Below are 23,785 nucleotides of genomic sequence, written 5' to 3'. Positions count from 1 at the left end.
CTCCCATCTTAAAGAGTCTTTATGCTGCTGAGCATCCACCCCAAGCCCCCCTGCTCCTAACATTCTCTGCATTCCAACATTTACACATTAAAACAGGAAGCCACCAACTCAGACAGACTCCCCAGGTCTGGGGGGGTGTATCATGTCCCAAATATAAGAGAAAGACAAGAATGTGTGTGGAGTGGACTCTGACTCTGGCTCAGTAAAGATATTCCTCAATCTTTCTGGCAGGAGGTGAAGTCATAAGAATGTCTCATTCAACAGGGATGAAACGGAGTGCTGTTGTGAAATTCTCCACGATTACAAGTTTTGTGTCCTTAACGCATCACTGTGGCGCCCAGTGAAGACTGTGCCAGCAGGGCCAGGTTTCTTAGCAACCCACTGGCTTCGTACCACCTCCACCTGTCATAGCTGTCTCATGGCTGTCCCCGTGTAGCTTCTAATCTAGATTATGTAGGGGCTTTTGTGGAGTGCCTGTATATTTGAGTCTGTGCCTTAGCAGGTCTCTGTTGTACCATCTTTAAGGAAGCATTTAGTTATCAGAAAAGAAAAAGGAAGGCTCTTATCGAGTAACACATTGGTTGATTGACTTTGTGGCATCTATAATGAAGCATAATGAGTTTCTTTTGTCGCCGCTTGTGCGCCATTGTTTTCCCTTTTGTCCTCGTGGATTACAGTACAATGGCTGTAGAGGCATGTCTGTCGTGTAGCACATGCCAGAGAGAGTGGCTGTCAAGTGATATTTCACTGCTTCACTCTCCTGGTTGGCGGGTTATGACTAAGATCACATGGTCCCCCCCCCCACTGTGAATCTTAAACCACTGGACCATCTTTGTGAAAAAGCATTTGCAACATCCTCATGGGACATTGTTGTAAGTAGTGAGATATTGCTTTTGCATGCATTAATTAGATAATATAGAAACTGTTTCAGATGAGGGTTCTGCTATTTAAGTGAGGGAGTATTTAAGTTAAACAGTGGAGAGGAGAGGGATGTTTTTTGAACTGAATGTTCCACTCAAACACACTATTCAGAAGAGGAGCTCCAGAGGGGAATCACGAGGAGGCCTTGTGATTTGTGCTCCGACCATACAGGAAATTGGGGCAGTTCATATGGAGTTTTTCATTTGGTCCATACTCTTTTCCCTTCAGACATTCAGCTGTTTTCACTTCACTATTGACTACTATAAACAGCCCCCTTTCACTGCTCATGTTTACCTTGCTCATTCAGCTATCACCGTGCATTTACCTCCCACACTCATTCTTTACAGCACAGAGATACCACACTCACCCAACTTTCAAAGGGTTTGTATATAAAACCTAATCTGGAAGCGCCTCCCCCGCCATGCTATGCCAGGCTGGCTCGGCCCAAACCTGGAATGGTTTTCAGTGCGTATAATCACATTAGACTGACTGCCCTGTGAAAACACACAGCAATGTTAAGATATGTTACAGTATAAATACATTGCCAGGAGTAATGGGCCCGGCGGGGTTGAATTCACATGAGGTTTGGGAAGTAGAAACCTTTTATCCTCTAAAAGCCATGCCTTCCATTTAAAGCTAGTGAAGAAATTCCATACCATAAAATGCCTGGAATTTAAGAAAGACCAGCTTTGAAATGGTGTAAAAGGGGGGCTTTCCGGCAAAGGGTTTTCAGATGGGTGGGAATATTGTGCTGTTGGACTAGTCTAACTACTGTAAATGTTTTAAGAGTGCTTTCTTGTCAGGAAAAATGGAGTAAATGGGGATTCATTGTTTTTCTGATAAATAAAAGGCTTATTTTGTGCTCTGTGATTATCTAATAACCCCTCGCTTCAAGCGGTGGGTAAGGTGGACTACATGGCTAAATAATGAAGAGGAGAGGAAAGGAGAGAAGACTGGGGAGACCTGCCTGCACTTTGGGTCCGGTTCACTGTCTAGGATATTATTACACAGAGCTCACTATGAGAGCTCCTTATTCTTCTGGCTTTGTCTGGCCATTCAAAAGCCAGTGCATTTTTGTAAGGCCCACACACTAATGTGAAGCGGTGAGGGTGGGGGGGCTAGCAGTGAACTCTAACAGGACGTGCTGGTAAAACACAGTCAGGAAGTTCGTTTTTTGTGTGCATGAGCCTGTCTACGCATCAGTGAAATATTAGGGGATGTTTTGTCTCTTAAAATAACAAATGTAGTTAGAAATGGGGAAGGTCATGGCCAAGTCTCCCCCTCCCCCTTTCTATTTCCATTTGGTACAGCCCACCACTCCCCTCTGCTCCTCCCTCCCACTCCCCTTTTTGGAAATGAGGCTGTGACATCACCACTGAACACAAGGACTGTGAGTGGCTGCTGAAGGAATTCCAGGTTGCTGGCTCCTCCCCCCTCCCTAAGGTTTGTAAAAGGTGTGCAGTGTTTGAGCAGCCCTCCGCTCATTGCAGGAGTACAGAGTCCAGCGTGCTTTCTCTGCTTCCCTCTCTCTCTCACTCTGTCTCTCTCCATGTGGCTTTTACCATATTGGAACGCAGCACTTTATCGTTCTCACTGTGCGTGTTAGTGTCAGCAAGCTGCTTGTGCTGTGTGAATATGAGTGGATGATAGAGGAGGGAGGACAGAAGACTGAGACGAGTATGATGCTGCGGTGCTGCTGAGCCAGCATTTCACCTCGGGGCTAACTGCTGCACGATCACCCAGAGAGGGACTCTCCCAGCTGACCTCTTACAGGGACCACCACTGGACATTCTTTTTTAGAAGGAGGGGGACCAGCGAACCCTTCTTCTCTCCAGCCCTTTATTTTCTACTGGACTGATGGAGCTACAGAGGGCGACCAGCATGCCTGGCCCCTTGTCCCCAGGGCCTATTTTTCCAGGGTCCCACTCCCCAGGGCCCCTGTCCCCTTCCTCTGGGCCCGGCCCCTCTCTTGCCTCCAGCCCCGGCCCTGATCCGGGCTACTCTGCTAAACAGGCTGCCTTCAACTACAACCAACTCGAAGGCCGTTTTAAGCAGCTGCAAGGTAAGATAAGTAGGGAGGAAGGCAAAGCAGAGCAGAGCAGAGCCCAGGGCTTTGTTTACCAGCGTTGCTATGCACGCTAAAGCTAGCCGATGATAGCTGACAATCGGGAAGTGTCTGTAGTTTCCGGTTCATAAAGACATATGATTTCATGGTGTCGGGAAGCAGTTGTGAATCTCAGGATGCCTGGGGATGTAAGGTTTCCCGTCTTTGTTTTGCATTGTCTGTCAGTGATAGGAGAGGGTCGCAGCATCCTCTAATTCCTACGAGGGAGAGGGCTGGGGGATCATGAGGCAATGACAGATGCCATCCATCACCTAATGAAATATTGATGAGGTAGTGCAGGGTGGGAAAAGAGGAAGACTGGATATCAGCTACACGTGTACAGAGACACTTTTTTGGGAGACAACGGGGTAAAAGGAAAGAGACATTTTAAAATGTGCCTTTCAGACCAGACAGCATGGCTGCAGCTGACTGGCTGTTCCAAGACAACAATAGCAGGAGAAGAGAAGTGGGAGGGGCGGTGTTCTCCTGTGTTGCTTTGTAAGCAGCATGGTGCTAGAGGAGGAGAGCCCTGGCATTGCTCCTTGTTAGACGGTGTGTTGTGGAGTTGTTAACCAGACAGGAGGAGTCTCACGTTGTCTTGTTTTGCAGCACATTAGAGGATGAAAGAGGGCTGTGATGGAGCACGCTCCACTGAGCATGTGCCGAACAGAGGGAAGAGCATTTGAGCCCCTCTGTCTGTCCCGTGCAGTCTGCCTGCATTCCACAGCCCTGCCTGCTCATTGAAGTGTGTGTATGTTTGGGTCTGTCAGTGCTGCTCTCGTTCCCTTTCTCATGGGCAAAACCTAAAGAACAAACACGACTCCTCATCTTAGCTGAGACAGAAGTCATGTCTCACTCTACGTTACAAACAAAGCATTGTATGGCCTCCGATCATTTGTTGACATCTGTTATTTCTGTGGGCAAGATGCTGTTTATTGACTGGGATCCTGTGACGGTTGGTTGTTGTCTTGTGCTCAGAGCTGTGAAATACAAGGAAGTCACAACTGGAGCACGAGGACTGAGTTGAAGCAGGGGGCACACAATCTCATGCAAACAGCATTATACAGTACGTGTACACACAGACAGGTACATCATCGCAGGCGCCAGGAATGAATGAGTGTGTTGACTTATGATATTGAGATACTGTAATACTTTATTAGCTTGCATAATGAAATATCTTTGAGATGAGGTATTGGTGAATGATACGTTTTCCTGGCAGTCTCCTCTGTGGTTTCATTAGCATGCTAGTGTCAGAGAGGCCTCTGAACCTCTTCAGACACCCTATGGAACCCATGACTCCAGAGGCGTCTCTGTTATCGTTACTCATTGTGTATTTATTCCTCGTGTTACTATTTTTCTATTATTTCTCTATTTTTCTCTCTGCATTGTTGGGAAGGGTCCGTAAACAGTTCGCCTGATGTTTACGAAGTATGTGACGAATAATTTGTTTTACGAGCCAATGTCACTGTGAGACTGACTGAGTCTCCCCTGATTTAATATGAATCACTGCAGCCCTGACAGCACAGCACTTTCACTCCACACAGAGACATGGGACAGGGAGGGATACCGCCCAAGTATTGTGGCATCGCTGAGATAACATAGTGTTGAAACGTGGCAGATTGGTCTGTCGCTTATTGGTCTTCTGCATTAGCTTTCTCTGTACAGAGAAGTGTGCCAGAGAAAGGTGCTGATCCAATGAACTATTGTCCCATTCAGCTACATATTTCTGTCTGGGACCAGCATGGAGAACACTAGCTTATGATAAGCTCTCTGTGTGCACCCACTTTGGTGTTTAGTACTGGACATGAAGGCACTGATAAATTCACAGACAATTCCAATCTTTGTTGTTTTGGGTCTGGTTTCTGAGGCCAGTCCATTTGGCTATGGGTCAGCTCTAGCGCCTAACTGTTGCTTGGTGCAAGACAGTTATCAGCCTGGTAAGACCACTGACAGACTCTTCCTGTACTGCCCCTGTGTGCTGTAGGGGCCACGATGAATGAATAAACAACTCTTCTAAAATAGACAGGGTGAAAGTGGAAGGGAGTTGGCATCTTTATGAAAGGGCCAGTCATTGCTGCATTCCCAGTGCAATTCAATCAATGACTCAGTGGAAAACCATACCTGTTGTGCTGCTTTGATTGTACTGTATATCGAATAGTTGCAGAGGGAAGAGGAGGCTCTTGGTTCCAAGTCTGGCTGAATGTGTTTTTGATTTGTGCCGCAATGATACTATAATGAAAAACAGAATATCTGTCAAGTAACGTGTGTTTAACTGGTGGTAGTACATCTTTCACAGGTGGTAGTATGTCTTCAGACTTCACACTACATTATATGTCCATCTGGGTGTATGTGTAGGGTTGGAATGTCTGGGAGGCCATAGTGACACAGTTCTTTATGCTCCCTGGACTCGAGATGGTGTAACATGAGCTCGGTGGAAAGTGTAAATCTTGCGTTTCCTGGAGCTGTGCTGAAGGTTAAGGAGGGCCAGAGAAAGAGCTAGAGGGAAAGAGGGGGAGACTATACCAACCTGATGAAATGGGCAGTCCTTGTGTCTGGTCTCCCACCAGCCTTGGTATGATTGATTGGTCAGAGAATAGGAGGACTCCGGTCTTTGGCACTCTTATAACTTCATTTAAAAATGGCCACCAGCACATCAATAAATGACCTAGACCATTACAATGATGATGGAGGCCCTGGTTAGCAAACATGAGGTAGAAGAAAATCACATGTGGTAAAAAGAAAAACACTATGCTGTGATGCTTGCATTGAATTCTTTCCTCATCTTTCTATCCATCATATGACCTCAGAAGTCTATCTGGCAATGAAAGTACTGGCACTAGGAGAAATGTGTGGACAGTGATGTCTTCTGGGAGGGAAGAAAGACATAAAATGCTCTAAAGGGCTGTAGACTGTATGGATACCAAACATAATGTCACCATATGGGTGTGATGGAGACATAGCCACACAGTTCAGGCCATCAGGTTCAGGTTGGCGTAGCTACAGTGTGCAGGCCTACATGTGCTGGTTGGCATAGCTACACAGTACAGGCCAACATGTTTAGTTTAGGTATAGGTATCAGATAAATGTAGCCTACCTGTGTAGTTTTGGTTGGCCAATGGTGCAGTTTTAGACTCCCTCCTCTTGTCCGCAGAGACAAACTTGAGCTATTTTAAAGCTAGTTTCCTGCAATTGTACACATTTTGTCCTGGGGCTGAGAAAAAAATTGAAGTTTCAAAGCTAATGTCCTGCAATTCTACACATTTTGACATGGGGGGAGAACATTTTACAGTTTTAAAGCTAGTTTCCTACAATTATTATTTTTTTTAAATGTAATGAAGTCGAGATAAGAATTGCAATTTCAAAGCTAATTTTCTGCAATTCTACACATTTTGCCATGGCTTATGCCATGTTCTTATGTTATCTGAGTGACTCAAACATTGGAATTTTAAATTCTGTTTTTATTTTTGGTTATTGTTGCTCCATTATATTTCGACATCCTTTATATCTAGTTTTAGTGGTTTAAGTTTACACTGAAAATGTTTTACCATCCCGATTTTTATTTTTTTATATATTTTTTTTGCAGTGGTGGCCACAATTTAGCTAAATGCACATAGGGGACACATTGCCTCTGTTCCGCTCTTGGCTCCAATTCACAACTCTCTGATTGGAGAAAGTCCACAGGGTGAGACACTTGTTGAAATGAGTGATAGGCCATGTCTGCCTTGTAGGAAACTGACTTTACACCCCTTGAGCCACGCTGCATGGAACCCCCTAAAACCCATCAGGGGCCTCCGGATCCCTCTGACAATGGAGATTGTATCAGCCTATCAACTCCAGGCCAATGCAGTGTGGCCCAGACTGTTATGAATGGGAGTGGAGTGACAGAGACTGGGAATGCTGAGATGACAGGCAGCCTCTTTCATCCAGCTATCAAGAGGGAAAATGACCCAGGCAGCAGAAAAGAAGCCAAGCAGATTGGGATAGTATCAGTATTGTCAAATGTAATTGGTTGTGAAAGGCATGCTTGGCCCTGAGTGTGTTTTGGAGCGGATGGGTATGGACAGTGGGGTGTCCCGGTTCCCAGTTTAAATGTGCTCGTTTTCAGATGTTGCCCGTGTACATTCTCACACTCTCTCTCTGAGGTTTCAAAATTAACTCTGTGTCTTTGCATAACTTATAGTTTCTTTGGTTATTTGCACCAATACTACATTCAATTTGGCATTGTGAAAAGTAAATGAACTTGCAACGGTACATTGTGCGTGACATTTTCTTGTTCATTCTGCTAACAAGAAGATTTTACATTAAAACACTGAAAGTGGTCAGCATTTGTTAAGATAAAGCATTGCCAGGAGATTAATAGTAGGTACACACTGGGCTTGCCTGTTCTCTTACAGGGCGGTCAGAGAACAAACAGACTGTTTGATTTTCTTCCTTCAAAACAAAGGTCGGCTTCACCAATCAACTGAAATGTCGCTACATGTGCAGGTCACCTCTTTCAGATCGCAACAGTTGGCCAGTCAAGGCTAAACCTCTACTCCAGCAGAGCAGAGAGAGGCAGGCTGATCAGCTGAGTAGCCCTGGTAGGCAAAGGCAGATTTGTTACAGCCATAGAAGAGGTTTGTCTCAACATGACGTTCTGTATCAAGAACCTTGGCGTTTAGTGTTGTGAGGAAAATAAACTAATTTAGTAGTGTTGAGTCTTGGTACATGTGTAGGCAAGGTATCCACACTATCAGTACAGGGAACGTCATGGTAAGTACTGGGGCGTGAGCCCACATTCCACCCTGGTGAAAGGCACAGAAGCATGGGATTTGGGTCCGGATGCTTTGGGAATGTGAGTTTAGATATGTTATACGATCCAGGTCAAATGGCCCAAAGCCCTGTTTGTGGTAGTCTTCATAACAGTCATGCGAGAGTGAACAGAGTTAGGCTAAAGCCAACCAGGCTGGTCTGTCTTTGTCTGTCCGCATGTCTCCCCAATACGCTACAGGGTGTGGCTGGAAGAGAGAGAGCGTCAGTTGCATGTGTGTCTGACATAAGAGGGTCTCAGAAAGCTTCTAGTTTTCGAAGCACATCACCAACCTTCCACCCTCTATCTACCCCACCCTTTCCCCCTCTCTCTTCTCCCCCTTCTCTTATTAAAGACAGATGTTTGATATAATGAGCTTTTCTATCTCCAGGCTTGTGGGCTCTACCCCTCCTAGAATAGCACCTACACACCAACCCTTATGTCACAGCCTTGGCCTCTGTATAAGGGGAAACATGGTTTCTTGTAAGACTTCATTTCATACCTGGCTTATGTTTATTATCAGTAATACTGCCAATAAATTGAGTGGACCTTTTTAGTGGAAGTCCATAGCATTAGGTTGTAAGTCAGAATGAGCTCCAGTTCCAATATGTGAAACCTATCGACCTAATGTAATATCCAAAGCAGCAGACTGAACTATATATATACTGTTTTTGTTCACTGTAAAAGGTGATATAGATCAGGTCTTAAAAGCCTCTTGGTCCTTCCTAAAGAGGTTGAGATGAGGACCGAAAGCTTCTCTTTAACGCTCAGTGAATTTGTTTGCTTTGGAGTTTCTTCTCTATGCCTAAAGCAACAGAGAGAATGACTAGCATGTGCCCCGCACCTCTCCTCTCCCTCCTACTCTCCATATAACTTCATGACTCCGCTGTGGTTGACTCTGCCTGCCATCTCCTCACTACACCAAGGCTGATTCGTTAAACAGAATAACAGCTCCAATATCTCCTGAACAGCTCATGTTCCACATGATTGCAGGATTTCAGAGCTTCTTAAAACACAAGAATGGAAAAAGTTGACATATCTGAGCTATTATGTAGCAGTTAAAATATTTTGGTTCTGTTCAGAACGTTAGCTTGTTGCGTTTGAAGTTTGATTCATTCATTGCGCGTGGTATTTATTGTCACACTGAGGATTGCGCCGGATTCCCTGTGAACAGCGTCATGTTTTTATTTTATTTTACTACGTCAGAAGGCTTGTCTTACTCTTAGCGACTACCTAGTATACAGTCTTCTGTGTGACTGTGTTTGATCAAACACATACAGGTCACTGCCAAAATAAGGGAACCCCCAATAGAAAGTGTCTTAATAGGGCGTTGGGCCACCAGAACAGCTTCAATGCGCCTTGGCATAGATTCTACAAGTGTCTGGAACTCTATTGGAGGGATGCGACACCATTCTTCCACGAGAAATGACATAATTTGGTATTTTGTTGATTTTGGTAGAAAATACTGTCTCATGCGCCGGTCTAGAATCTCCCATAAGCGTTCAATTGGGTTGAGATCTGGTAAATGAGACAAACATGCTCCCTTTAGATCCCCTAACCTCCTTTGAGACCCCTCTTTCAAATTCACTGAGATCTTTTCAAGCCATGGTAGCCAAAATAATGGGCAACTGAGAATTTTTATTCGTGACCTCACCTCTTATGGGATGTTAATTACTTAATTGTCTCAAGAACCACACCTGTGTGGAGGCACCTGCTTTCAATATACTTTGTATACCTCATTTACTCAAGTGTTTCCTTTATTTTGGCAGATACCTGTAGCTTTAGATACAAAAATGGACAGTAATGTATGCACTTAAGCAAATTGTGTACTCTTTGTGCTCTCAGTCATATCTGTAACTGTATGTTCTTCTCTGAATGAGTGAGTGAATAGTCATCTCTAGAAACAGGCTGCAAAAATTATGAACAAAGTTCACATTCACAGATGTGGTTATGGAAGATTATACAGGAAACACATCATACCGTTTCATTTTTCAACTGGGTTTCCGAGTGTATGACTTGAGTAATAAACTAACATGAATGATATCTCCCTTGTGAGGCCACACAGCTGTAGCTCTCTCTCTCTCTAACTCTCCCCTTGGCTCTGTACTAATACAATGAAGGGAAACATACTGCTCGACCAGCCTTGACATAACCCGATAGGAAAATGTTTTCTGGGTTTTTATTTTTTTGGTGGGTGTTTTTATGTCCCTGTTCAGTAAATTAGGGTACTGTTGAGGTGCCTGTCTGTTCGACACAGTGTGCCAGCTATCATGTGTGGGCCCATAAGAAAGGGCACTGACACTGTGGCAGCCATTTTCCTCCTTGTTTGTCCTTCAAGCGCTCTCTCCCTCTCTCGCAGGTATTGGGTGTGCACCTTGCACTGAGCAGGAAGTTGAGAAATGACAGATTTATAAGTGAAACAATGTGGCCTACATTAGAGGGAGGCAGGGTGGAAACATTTGGGAGGACAACCCCAGGGGTGAGTGGTTGTATACTTGGTGTGAATGCAGGGGCACACAGCTGTGTCCTGACTGGAGAGTGAAGCGATGTGTAAATCTGCGCTCCCTGGACAAGCAGGGTTGTGTATACATACAGATCATCTGTCTGTGTATGCTTTAGCTGGAGTCATCTGAAGCCTTTCATCCATCTTGTGTCATTTGCACAGCTATCTTCAACAGGACAGTGCCACACAGAATTCCCAATTGTACATGCAGTTTTTCCACACACATACTGTACAGTACATGTAGACTTTGTGTTGGTAGCTGAACAGTTGTATGACCTGCAGTCCACATCTTTCAATTACCGCCCCAGCCACCATAGGGTGAGGCAACTGTGAATGACATCAGCCACCAAAGGCCTCAGCCAAAATTTCATTTTGTTGAATGTCTCACCGTATCGTAATGTTTATTTTGGTGCATGGTATTTGTGTGTTTTTGGTGAATTGTCTCCAGGAAAAAGTCCAAATTCCTCCCAACCAGATGTAGACAAAATTAAACTGCAGTTTGCTAACAACAATCTGGGACATGTGGCATTGGGGTGCTGCGCCACAACCAGCGTGAAGTTGTTAGGCTGCTGCTAGCCTGATTTACCGTCACTGCTACCTCTTTATTCCTCTGTTCATCCTTTCACCCTTCCCTCTATCCATCATCCCTCTCTCACTCTGGATCTCAGCTGAATGGGGCACAAATAGGCTATAGTTCTCTTTGCCTCAGGATTAAGGTGTTAACACACCTAGAGAAAGAGTTAATTCTAGGATACAGATGCTGATTTTGCCAGCTCATTTCAAAGGCATTGAAATCATTTTTCAGAAAAGGTCATAAAGGGACATTACATCGGGCTGTAGTAGCCTACAGACTGTTGTTATATGAAACAATGCAGTGTTGATTAGCTCTGTATTCTGGTGAGTAAGACACAATGTGACAGTGTTTTCCTGTGACTAGGTTAGCCGGCGGTCACCGATGGCCTGGCTGTCCCCAAACACACAGCTGCAGAGAGCTGCCCTGGGCGTCAGTATCATTGGACCGTTTTTCTTTATTTGTACTATTTTCTACATTGTAGAATAATAGTGAAGACATAAAAACTATGAAATAACACATATGGAATCATGTAGTAGCCAACATTTTTTTAAACAAGTCAAAATATTTTTTCTATTTTAGATTCTTCAAAGTACACCCTTTGCCTTGATGACAGCTTTGCACACTCTTGGCATTCTCTCAACCAGCTTCACCTAGAATGCTTTTCCAACAGTCTTGAAGGAGTTCCCACATATGCTGAGTACTTGTTGGCTGCTTTTCCTTTACTATGTGGTCCAACTCATCCCAAACCATCTTAATTGGGTTGAGGTTGGGGGATTGTGGAGGCCAGGTCATCTGATGCAATACTCCATCACTCTCCTTCTTGGTCAAATAGCCCTTACACAGCCTGGAGGTGTGTTTGGTCATTGTCCTGTTGAAAAACAGATGATAAACCCACTAAGTGAAATCCAGATGGGATAACTTATCACTGCAGAATGTTGTGGTAGCCATGCTGGTTAAGTGTGCCTTGAATTCTAAATAAATGTCCCCAGCAAAGCACCATCACACCTCCTCCGTCATGCTTCACGGTGGGAACCACATATGCAGAGATCATCCGTTCACCTATTCTGCGTCTCACAAAGACACGGCGGTTGGATCCAAAAATCTCAAATTTTGACTCATCAGACCAAAGGACAGATTTCTACCGGTCTAATGTCCATTGCTCGTGTTTCTTGGCCCAAGCAAGTCTCTTCTTATTAGTTTCCTTTAGTAGTGGTTTCTTGTTAGCAATTTGACCATGAAGACCTGATTCACGCAGTCTCCTCTCAACAGTTGATGTTGAGATGTGTCTGTTTTTATTTGGGCTGCAATTTCTGAGGCTGGTAACTCTAATGAACTTATCCTCTGCAGCAGAGGAATCTATGGGTCTTCCTTTCCTGTGGCGCTCGTCATGAGAGCCAGTTTCATCATAGCGATTCGTGGTTTTTGCAACTGCACTTGAAGAAACTTGAAAAGTTACTCTGTATTGACTGACCTTCACGTCTAAATGTAATGATGGACTGTCATTTCTCTATGCTTATTTGAGCTGTTCTTGATATAATATGGACTTGGTATTTTACCAAAAAGGGCTATCTTCTGTATACCACCCCTACCTTGTCACAACACAACTGGTTGGCTCAAACGCATTAAGAAGGAAAGAAATTCCACAAATTAACTTTAACAAGGCACACATGTTAATTGAAATGCATTCCAGGTGACTACCTTATGAAGCTGGTTGAGAGAATGCCAAGAGTGTGCAAATATGTCATCAAGGCAAAGGGTGGCTACTTTGAAGAATCTCAAATATAAAATATATTTTGATTTGTTTAACACTTTTTTGGTTACTACATGATTCCATATGTGTTATTTCATAGTTTTGATGTCTTCGCTATTATTCTACAATGTAGAAAATAGTCAAAATAAAGAAAAACCCTTGAATGAGTAGGTGTGTCCAAACTTTTCCCTGGTACTGTATGTTTCCGGAAAGAGGGAGCCGGACTGGCAGACAAGCTTCCTGACATTTTGTCTCTCTCAACTCTGTTTTGAATTCCTTTGTTAATGCCTCAGGAACTTGTGCAATATTTTATTCGTTCAGTTTTTTTTTTTACCTGAGGGTGAAAGTGTCACATGCAGTATTGTGGAAGAAAATATATTTTACCAAGCTACCAACTGGAAAAGACTAAGCTACACTACAGCTACCCTTAGGAACAATATACACTGCTCAAAAAAATAAAGGGAACACTTAAACAACACAATGTAACTCCAAGTCAATCACACTTCTGTGAAATCAAACTGTCCACTTAGGAAGCAACACTGATTGACAATAAATTTCACATGCTGTTGTGCAAATGGAATAGACAAAAGGTGGAAATTATAGGCAATTAGCAAGACACCCCCCAAAACAGGAGTGATTCTGCAGGTGGTGACCACAGACCACTTCTCAGTTCCTATGCTTCCTGGCTGATGTTTTGGTCACTTTTGAATGCTGGCGGTGCTCTCACTGTAGTGGTAGCATGAGACGGAGTCTACAACCCACACAAGTGGCTCAGGTAGTGCAGTTCATCCAGGATGGCACATCAATGCGAACTGTGGCAAAAAAGTTTGCTGTGTCTGTCAGCGTAGTGTCCAGAGCATGCAGGCGCTACCAGGAGACAGGCCAGTACATCAGGAGACGTGGAGAAGGCCGTAGGAGGGCAACAACCCAGCAGCAGGACCGCTACCTCCGCCTTTGTGCAAGGAGGTGCACTGCCAGCGCCCTGCAAAATGACCTCCAGCAGGCCACAAATGTGCATGTGTCTGCTCAAACGGTCAGAAACAGACTCCATGAGGGTGGTATGAGGGCCCGACGTCCACAGGTGGGGGTTGTGCTTACAGCCCAACACCGTGCAGGACGTTTGGCATTTGCCAGAGAACACCAAGATTGGCAAATTCGCCACTGGCGCCCTGTGCTCTTCACAGATGAAAGCAGGTTCACACTGAGCACATGTGACAGACGTGACAGAGTCTGGAGACGCCGTGGAGAACGTTCTGCTGCCTGCAACATCCTCCAGCATGACCGGTTTGGCGATGGGTCAGTCATGGTGTGGGGTGGCATTTCTTTGTGGGGCCGCACAGGCCTCCATGTGCTCGCCAGAGGTAGCCTGACTGCCATTAGGTACCGAGATGAGATCCTCAGACCCCTTGTGAGACCATATGCTGACACATGCACATTTGTGGCCTGCTGGAGGTCATTTTGCAGGGCTCTGGCAGTGCACCTCCTTGCACAAAGTCGGAGGTAGCGGTCCTGCTGCTGGGTTGTTGCCCTCCTACGGCCTCCTCCACGTCTCCTGATGTACTGGCCTGTCTCCTGGTAGCGCCTGCATGCTCTGGACACTACGCTGACAGACACAGCAAACCTCTTTGCGACAGTTCGCATTGATGTGCCATCCTGGATGAACTGCACTACCTGAGCCACTTGTGTGGGTTGTAGACTCCGTCTCATGCTACCACTAGAGTGAGAGCACCGCCAGCATTCAAAAGTGACCAAAACATCAGCCAGGAAGCATAGGAATGAGAAGTGGTCTGTGGTCACCACCTGCAGAATCACTCCTGTTTTGGGGGGTGTCTTGCTAATTGCCTATAATTTCCACCTTTTGTCTATTCCATTTGCACAACAGCATGTGAAATTTATTGTCAATCAGTGTTGCTTCCTAAGTGGACAGTTTGATTTCACAGAAGTGTGATTGACTTGGAGTTACATTGTGTTTTTTAAGTGTTCCCTTTATTTTTTTGAGCAGTGTAGTTTAGTTAACTAAAGTTACTTTGAAATAGTAGTTCACTACATCCAAACTACTTTATGATACAGTTGAAGTCGACATACACCTTAGCCAAATACATTTAAACTCAGTTTTTCACAGTTCCTGACATTTAATCCTGGTAAAAAATTCCCTGTCTTAGGTCAGTTAGGATCACCACTTTATTTTAAGAATGTGAAATGTCAGAATAATAGTAGAGAGAAATATTTATTTAAGCTTTTATTTCTTTCATCACATTCCCAGTGGGTCAGAAGTTTACATACACTCAATTAGTATTTGGTAGCATTGCCTTTAAAATGGTTTAACTTGGGTCAAATGTTTCGGGTAGCCTTCCACAAGCTTCCCACAATAAGTTGGGTGAATTTTGGCCCATTTCTCCTGACAGACCTGGTGTAACTGAGTCAGGTTTGTAGGCCTCCTTGCTCGCACACGCTTTTTCAGTTCTGCCCACAAATTTTCTATAGGATTGAGGCTAGAGCTTTGTGATGGCCACTCCAATACCTTGACTTTGTTGTCCTTAAGCCATTTTGCCACAACTTTGGAAGTATGCTTGGGGTCATTGTCCATTTGGAAGACCCATTTGCGACCAAGCTTTAACTTCCTGACTGATGTCTTGAGATGTTGCTTCAATATATCCACATAATTTACCTACCTCGTGATGCCATCTATTTTGTGAAGTGCACCAGTCCCTCCTGCAGCAAAGCACCCCACAACATGATGCAGCCACCCCCGTGCTTCATGGTTTGGATGGTGTTCTTCGGCTTGCAAGCCTCCCCCTTTTTCCTCCAAACATAACGATGGTCATTATGGCCAAACAGTTCTATTTTTGTTTCATCAGACCAGAGGACATTTCTCCTAAAAGTACGGTCTTTGTCCCCATGTGCAGTTGCAAACTGTAGTCTGGCTTTTTTAAGGCGGTTTTGGAGCAGTGGCTTCTTCCTTGCTGAGCGGCCTTTCAGGTTATGTCGATATAGGACTCGTTTTACTGTGGATATAGATACTTTTGTACCGGTTTCCTCCAGCATCTTCACAAGGTCCTTTGCTGTTGTTCTGGGATTGATTTGCACTTTTCGCACCAAAGTACGTTCATCTCTAGGAGACAGAACGCGTCTCCTTCCTGAGCGGTATGACGGCTGTGTGGTCCCATGGTGTTTATACTTGCGTATTATTGTTTGTTGAACGTGGTACCTTCAGGCATTTGGAAATTGCTCCCAAGGATGAACCAGACTTGTGGAGTTCTACAAAAAAAAATTCTGAGGTCTTGGCTGATTTCTATTGATTTTCCTAGGATGTCAAGCAAAGAGGCACTGAGTTTAAAGGTATGCCTTGAAAGACATCCACGGGTACACCTCCAATTGACTCAAATGATGTCAATTAGCCTATCAGAAGCTTCTAAAGTCATGACATAATTTTCTGGAAATTTCCAAGCTGTTTAAAGACACTAAGTTGACTGTGCATGTGAACTTCTGACCCACTAGAATTGTGATACAGTTAATTATAAGTGAAGTAATCTGTCTGTAAACAATTGTTGGAAAAATGGCTTGTGTCATGCACGAAGTAGATATCCTAACCGACTTGCCAAAACGATAGTTTGTTGACAAGAAATTTCTGGAGTGGTTGAAAAACAAGTTTTAATGACTCCAACCTTAGTGTATGTAAACTTCCGACTTCAACTGTATATTATCATATCTAAATCTGAAATGTCATAGACTAATTGCAAGACAGATCACTCTGGAGTCAAATGTTAACAGAATGTGTAATTTAGCCTATTTAACACACACACTATGTTTTTAAGTGAAAATTAGGAAGGTGTGATGCCGAAAAATAAAGGAAATTCTTGCCTACTTCACCAATATTACATTTTTGCTAAAAAACAGTTGTGTAGTTATCTACATCGCTGCATTACAAAATGTTAACTACTGAAAAGCTACTGCAAAATGTAGTTAAATTACTAGTTGAACTACATGTAGTTCAGTACTCCCCAACACTGATCAAGTTTTATTCGTCACATACACCCGCAATAACATCTAAATATGTGTATCAAAATGCTTGTGTTCTTAGCTCCAAGAGTGCTGTAGTATCTAACAATGCACAACAATACACAAATATATAATTTAGGTAATGAAATGAAGAAATATATAAATATTGGGACGAGAGTGGCATGTCGGAGTGGCATTGACTAAAATACAGTAGAATAGAATACAGTATAAACAAATGAGATGAGTAAAACAGTACGTAAACATTATTAAAGTGACTAGTGTTCCATGTCTATGTATATAGGGCAGCAGCCTCTAAAGTGCAGGGTTGAGTAGCTGGGTGGTAGCCGGCTAGTGATGGATATTTAACAGACTGATGGCCTTGAGATAGAAACTGTTTTTCAGTCTCTCGGCCCCAGCTTTGGAGGGCAGGCAGTGTGCCCCCGGTAATGTGTTGGGCAGATCGCACCACCCTCTGGGTAGTCCTGCGGTTGCGGGCGGTGCAGTTGCCATACCAGGCGGTGAATTGTGCATCTGTAAAAGTTTGTGAGGGTTTTAGGGGCCAAGCCACATTTATTTAGCCTCCTGAGGTTGAAGAGGTTGGCTTTAAAGTGTACATCAAGTCACATGTAGAGTGTATAGTACAGTATAGAGTTATTGTGTGGGCAGAACAGTCAGAGAGGGGAGGGGGTTAGCTACTAGCTAGATATCCGGGCCAAGTCTCTGTTTCAGCCATGTGGCCACACCCCAGCCCAGCCAGTATAGCCGGAGGCAACCTTTGTTTCCCACACCGGGGTCAAGGTCGACCTCTAATATGCATGACTGTGTCTGTGAGCTTTAGTATTGACCCAAAGAGGACCCCGCATATCAATGTGCTGCTTTAAATGGGGCTGCCCCTACACACAGACACACACAGACACACACAGACACACACAGACACACACAGACACACACAGACACACACAGACACACACAGACACACACAGACACACACACACAGACAGACAGACAGACAGACAGACAGACAGACAGACAGTGTGTTACAGCCACTTTGGAAATAGCCCCGCTGTTGGTTCAGCATTATTGATAAGCCACTGAGTAATTTAAGACGCCTCTCTTGACATTGAGACGTGGGGGTTTTGACTACCTAGCAGAATGAAAGTATTTGTAGCCAATCAGCAGAGTGGGCTAGCCTGTTCTATCACTGCCTCTACAAAGAGGCTTATACACAAAGCGTGTGATTTATTTTAGAATGCATTGTTTTGAATTATAATGACCCAATCGAGGGCGGGCTGATTATCCGCTTTGACGCCTCGCTCAATGTGAACTTTAGTCTGTGTTTGTGTTTTATTACAGGCGCTGTAGTCACACAAATGTTGTCATAATTCACTTTTTTTGGAGCTCATTTGAATTGGAAGAGGTAGCTAAGGGTTTACCATAAATTACCATAAATTAGACCAATTCATCCACTTATGGAAACACAACATCGCTATCAACAAAGATGATTGTATATATGTACTATCCTCCTAGTATACAGTCACTGCTCTGCCTGTTCCCATCCTTTCCACCCGCCTCGCTCTGCATGCTCCGCCCGCCCGCTTCTGTAGAGTGTTTCGCTTTCATCTCATTCCCAGAGGTCTGTGCTCTTTAATTTGTCACTTACAGCTTTTTTATCTTTAGCTTCCAAAAAACATTTATATTTTCTCCCACTGCAGTGTCTTTATCTCTTCTTAGCTCACTGACTTTACATTGAATCTGTTCAGACTCCTCTTCACTAATGTATGAGCTCCATTTTAGCTGTGTAACATCCTCCCTCCTCTAAAATCACCTTAGTTTTGCTCCACTGAGTCCTGTCCTCGTATGACCGGGTGCAGTCTGCTAAATGTCACTGGGATTCAATCTATCGCTCTGCCATTGGCTCAGATGACTGGTTATTCGAGCCATCGCCCCTCCCAAGCATATCCAAACTCATCCAGTGTCTCAGAAGGACGTGTCATCAAACGGTCGTGTTTTGTCTGCCTTGTCTCTCTTTATTTGACACCAGTTTGGAAATGGGGACCTTGGACTTAAACGTCCTTTCCTTGTCCAACTCACAACTCTTTTGTTAATTACCTCAGTCCATTTTGGAGCCGTTTCACAGAAATGCTCAACATTCACACCTAAGGCCCTGCAGACGCCTGTGAAAACTAGCGTGCCTCCTTTACATTCGGTGTCTGTGTGAGTGCACCGGCTGCCTCACACTAATTCCAGAATCATCTACTGAGGAGCCAGAGAGAGGATGTGACAACATCCATCTCTGTCATTTTGTCTTTTATCTCACCGTCAAACTCTATCTCTCTTTCCTAGTTCCTTCTTTCCCTTGACTTGGCCTCTCAGGTAATAGAGCCATGTACTACCAGGCCTGATGATAGTTTGACGTTGCATTGTATTGCTATTACATAATATTCTTAACACTTTTATACAGTCTACATTACTACTCTATTACTGCTTTTGGCTTTTTAACTTAACACTGCCTTTCAACAGTCACACATAGTAAAACAACTCTGGTCTTGGCAGACTAATAGGATGCTTAGCATTTAACTTTTAGGTATTTTTGATGTAAGGAGTTGACATTGATTGCACACAGTTCAGTGATCAGGACATCATGCATAGCATAGCGGCTGTCCACAGATTGTGGTCTGGTCAGTGGTCTAAACATTTGGTAGACTTGTGGTTTGTGGGTCTTGATCAGTGGTCTGTGATGGTGGTCTGTGACTGCTTGTCGGGATTGTGGTCCGAGGGGGTTACTGTTTGTACTCTGCAGAGCCAGAGAGCTGCAGGTTGAGATAAGGAGTTTGTGTGTGTGTGTGTGTGTGTGTGTGTGTGTGTGTATATGCGAGCGTGTGTATATCTGTTGACCGAGGGTTTCCCTTTCCTGGGCTCTGCTGTGAGGGCCAGATGCTCTCCCCTGCAGGAAACCCTGTTTACAGACACTCAGGACATGTCCAGCTCCACCCATATCCTCCATCCGTCTCTATCTCAGCCTTAGAACGCACATTTATTTTAGACATTTGATGCCCTTTTGAACTGCAGCTGATTGTGTCAACAAGTAATTGGAACCTTGAACAGAACACAGGGTCATGTGTCATAAAGCAAAATGTATATTGTGAATGGATTATTTCACTTTACTGTTTTGTTATTGAAGCTACCTTTCATTCTGTTCCTTTTTTTTGGTATCTTATGTGCTGCTAAGCATATCCAGCCCCATCCTGATTTCCAAAGCCTTTTCCTGATTCCCAAAGTCATAACTAACCTAGCCCCTCTGAGGCCACACAGACATGATCTAACCATGCAGCCCGTGTCACAGTGAAGGAGCTGAATGTTACTTAGTCTAGTCAGTGATAAGGCCTGATGCCATCTGATTCTGCTTTGCGTGGTATGATGGAGAGCAGAGAACACTGGCTTCATTGTCTCTGTGATGCTCTGACTGGGCCCCCACAGTGGGGCACACAGCTCCCTCTGTCTCATCGCCTCCATCTGCCTCTGCCCTGGGCACTGGGACTCATAAAGGCCACTATCTACTATCTCTGGGACCCGGCTGTCAGGCTGTTGGACAGTGTGCTGTTTGGTACCTACATGATATCACAGTCATGCTGCTGCTTTATTAGCAGTCTGGTCACGCTGTGATGTCGCAACGTCCTCTGAGCTAACGGCTGGGCTGGAGCTGGAAGGGAAAGTGCATCAGTGCACTTTGTTAACGGGTGTCATCTCTCACAGTCAGCGAGACAGAGAGAGAGACCCACCCTGATGGAGGGAGGTTGTGAAACTTCCTCTCAAAGCCAGATTTCCATGGCAACAGGCTTTGAGTTCATATGAGGAATACCTTGTGAAGCGGAGACGTTAGTTGGCACACTGTGTGTGTGTGTGTGTGTGTGTGTGTGTGTGTGTGTGTGTGTGTGTGTGTGTGTGTGTGTGTGTGTGTGTGTGTGTGTGTGTGTGTGTGTGTGTGTGTGTGTGGACATGCTTAACTATACCAGATTTTTTTTTTTTGACCAACTGGGGACATTTTGCCGGCCCCCACAAGGAAAAATGATATTTCTAGGGGGTTTAGGATTCGAGGTTAGGGGTTAGGGAAAATAGGATTTTGAATGGGAATCAATTGTGTGTCCCCACAAGGTTTGTAAAACAAGACTGTTTGTGTGTGTGTGTCATGATGATGTTCATGGCTAATGCAGCAGATACAGTATGGGCTGACCGGGGCAGCTGGTTCTCTTGGACCTGGCTCCTATACTACGTTGTGACTGATGTTTATTGGGTCTGCAGTAGGATGAGAAGCCTGGGCCAGACCACCTGCCTTGCCATTACGAAAAAAGATTGTAGTCAGAGTGCAGTATAACTGCAGTATGCTGAAAATACTGCGTCCAAAATGCCACACTCGACTGCAGTAATTTGTCAGTGTAACTAAAGTTAGAGTGCAGTATAACTTCAGTTCAACTACAATACACTGCAGGTTTCTGCAATTATTGCATCCAAAATACCACACTCGACTGCAGTTACTGCACTTTTACTGCAGTTTCAAAACGCCATTCCTTTTTTGTAAGGGTGCATGGGAACACTACATTAGAACAACCCTGTGAGAACATGACCAGCTAACAACACTAGCAGCAGCTAGCCCGCATGAATAGCATGTACAGTAGACAAATATCACTTGGCCTACAGTATGTGCAGAAGACTATCTGGCAGCAAGACCATTATGTTAGGAATATAGTTGTTCTGTGAGAATAACTCCAGCTATGCTAACAACATTTAGCTTGTGCAAACAAGACTGGCTATTTAAAGATGGTGTTTACGAATAAGACTGTTTCAGACAACAATTGTAATAAACATATTGGGTATTTAAGTATGTTTACTAAGAACCCACCTGGCCTGTGAAATGTTGATATTTACAGTACTCTGTTGCTGTGAAAGAGAAGTCAGCTAGCTAGCTAGCGAGCTACAGTGTCTACATTGTATTTCTTAGACAGAGGAAGTTACCCCCTACACAGTTCTTCCAAGAACAATGACGCCTTGGTGTATGTTTTCAACAGAAGACGAACAGTAACAAAGACCAACAACCCTCCGCCCAGGAAAGTGAGGGACACCTGGCATAAACAGGAAGGATGAGTGGAATGTGCTGTTTCTGATGAGGCCTGCAAACCCTCACGTTCTACTCTGTTAGCTGCACAGCTGGAGTGTTAGCTTCGTAGCCTATATTGTGCCGCTGTTTTTCTGAGTGCCCAGAACTTAATCATAGCAGGATGTTGGGTGTGTGTGTCAGTCTCTAAAGAAGAGCACACGTTAGTTGAACTGTAAAATACTTTACACACCTTCTACCCCCCCAGATGATAACCTGGTGAATATGTTACCATTGTAGAATGCAGAAGTAAAACTTAACCCCTGATCTCTCTCTCTCTCTCTGCTCCTCCCTGTAGATGAGCGTGAAGCGGTGCAGAAGAAGACCTTCACCAAGTGGGTCAACTCCCACCTAGCCAGAGTGTCCTGCAGGATCACTGACCTCTATATGGACCTGAGAGATGGACGCATGCTCATCAAACTACTGGAGGTTCTCTCTGGGGAGAAACTGGTACGTAGACAGACCGTCAGACTGGTTTACATGGCACGTAATATGTTTCGCTTGGATTTCCAGGTCACATATAGAGTAATAATTCACCTTACACAAACTTCAAATGTTAAAATGCTGTTCCCCCGGGTTCTAAACCTACAGTATATGTATAGGAAATATATAGGAAACACCAACATAAAGTGTCTTAATAGGGCGTTGGGAAACTACGAGCCAGAACAGCTTCAATGCACCTTGGCATAGATTCTACAAGTATTTGTAACTCTATTGGAGGGATGCGACACCATTCTTCCACGAGAAATTCCATAATTTGGTGTTTTATTGGTGGTGGAAAACGCTGTCTCAGGCGTCGCTCCAGAATCTCCCATAAGTGTTCAATTGGGCTGAGATCTGGTGACTGAGACTGCCATGGCATATGGTTTACATTGTTTTCATGTTCATCAAACCGTTGTGACCACTCGTGCCCTATGGATGGTGTCACGATCATCTAAGGTGGAAACAGTAGACCAAGGTGCAGCGTGGTGAGCGTACATACTTCTTTATTATAAGATGTCGCCAACAAAACAACAAACATCAAAACGAAAACGTGACGCCAATGTAGTGCTCATAGGCAACTATACATGGACAACTACCCACAAATACAGGTGGGAAAAAGGCTACCTAAGTATGGTTCTCAGAGACAACGATAGACAGCTGCCTCTGAGAACCACAGCCGGCCAAACACCAAGAAATACAAATCATAGAAAAAGGAACATAGAATGCCCACCCAAATCACACCCTGACCAAACCAAAATGGAGACATAAAAGCTCTCCACGGTCAGGGCGTGACAGATGGGAGCATTGTCATCCTATGTTGGCATAGCCATGGTCACCAAAATAATGACAAAAATAATGGCCTTCCCAGCATTTTTGTACATGACTCTAAGCATGATAGGATGTTAATTGCTTAATTAACTCAGGTACCACACCTGTGTGGAAGCACCTGCTTTCAATATACTTTGTTTCCCTCATTTTCTCAAGTGTTTCCATTATTTTGTGAGTTACCTGTATTTTTCAACTTGAAATACTATTTATTTGTAGTCATAGTTGTTTCTCTTACTACAATCCTATTTGTGCTTTGCATGATAAATCAGCAGTGTTGGGGAAGATATCCTGAAGTCATAGTTTACCAAACTATCATCTACATAACAACGAAAGAAGTTAAGCTACCCTTAAGAAAAATATAGTTTACTTAACTAAAGATGAAAAAAATTATAATTCTTGTCTACTTCACCCATATTTTGCTTTATATTAGCGGAAAAGGGTAGGGTGTAGTTCTAAGAGTTAGCTACACGCTACATGGCAAAAAAGTAATTAACTACTGAAAACTACCTAGATTTTTATTTAGTTCAACTACCACAAAGCTTCTGCAAAATGTAGTTTAATTACTAGTTGAACTTGGACTGTAAATCTTCCTCTCACAAACAAGAATGTTGAATATAATTTAATTTCTATTTACTCTACCAGTTGTCTGATCTGTTTGTCCTTTTGTGAGTAGGAATTTGAGAAA

The 23,785-nt window shown here is 44.0% G+C and overlaps 1 protein-coding gene across 2 annotated transcripts in view; it reads left to right on the top strand.

The window, feature by feature from the left end:
* Nucleotides 1-23,785, top strand: part of LOC129858541 (spectrin beta chain, non-erythrocytic 1-like) — a 123,134-nt gene that overhangs the window by 43,570 nt on the left and 55,779 nt on the right. Inside the window, exons 1-2 of one of the 2 annotated variants that reach the window (XM_055927853.1) lie at nt 2,397-2,983; nt 22,088-22,239. In XM_055927853.1, coding sequence (XP_055783828.1) covers nt 2,779-2,983; nt 22,088-22,239 — 357 coding nt within the window. In that variant the 5' untranslated portion in view covers nt 2,397-2,778. Of the gene's footprint in view, nt 1-2,396; nt 2,984-22,087; nt 22,240-23,785 lie in introns of those variants that run through there. The other variant, XM_055927863.1, reaches the window with a different exon arrangement.

The sequence above is a fragment of the Salvelinus fontinalis genome, chromosome 1 (genome assembly GCF_029448725.1).
Source record: "Salvelinus fontinalis isolate EN_2023a chromosome 1, ASM2944872v1, whole genome shotgun sequence".
In the NCBI taxonomy this organism is placed as follows: Eukaryota; Metazoa; Chordata; class Actinopteri; order Salmoniformes; family Salmonidae; genus Salvelinus; species Salvelinus fontinalis.
This window is presented reverse-complemented; position numbering and strand designations above follow the sequence as displayed.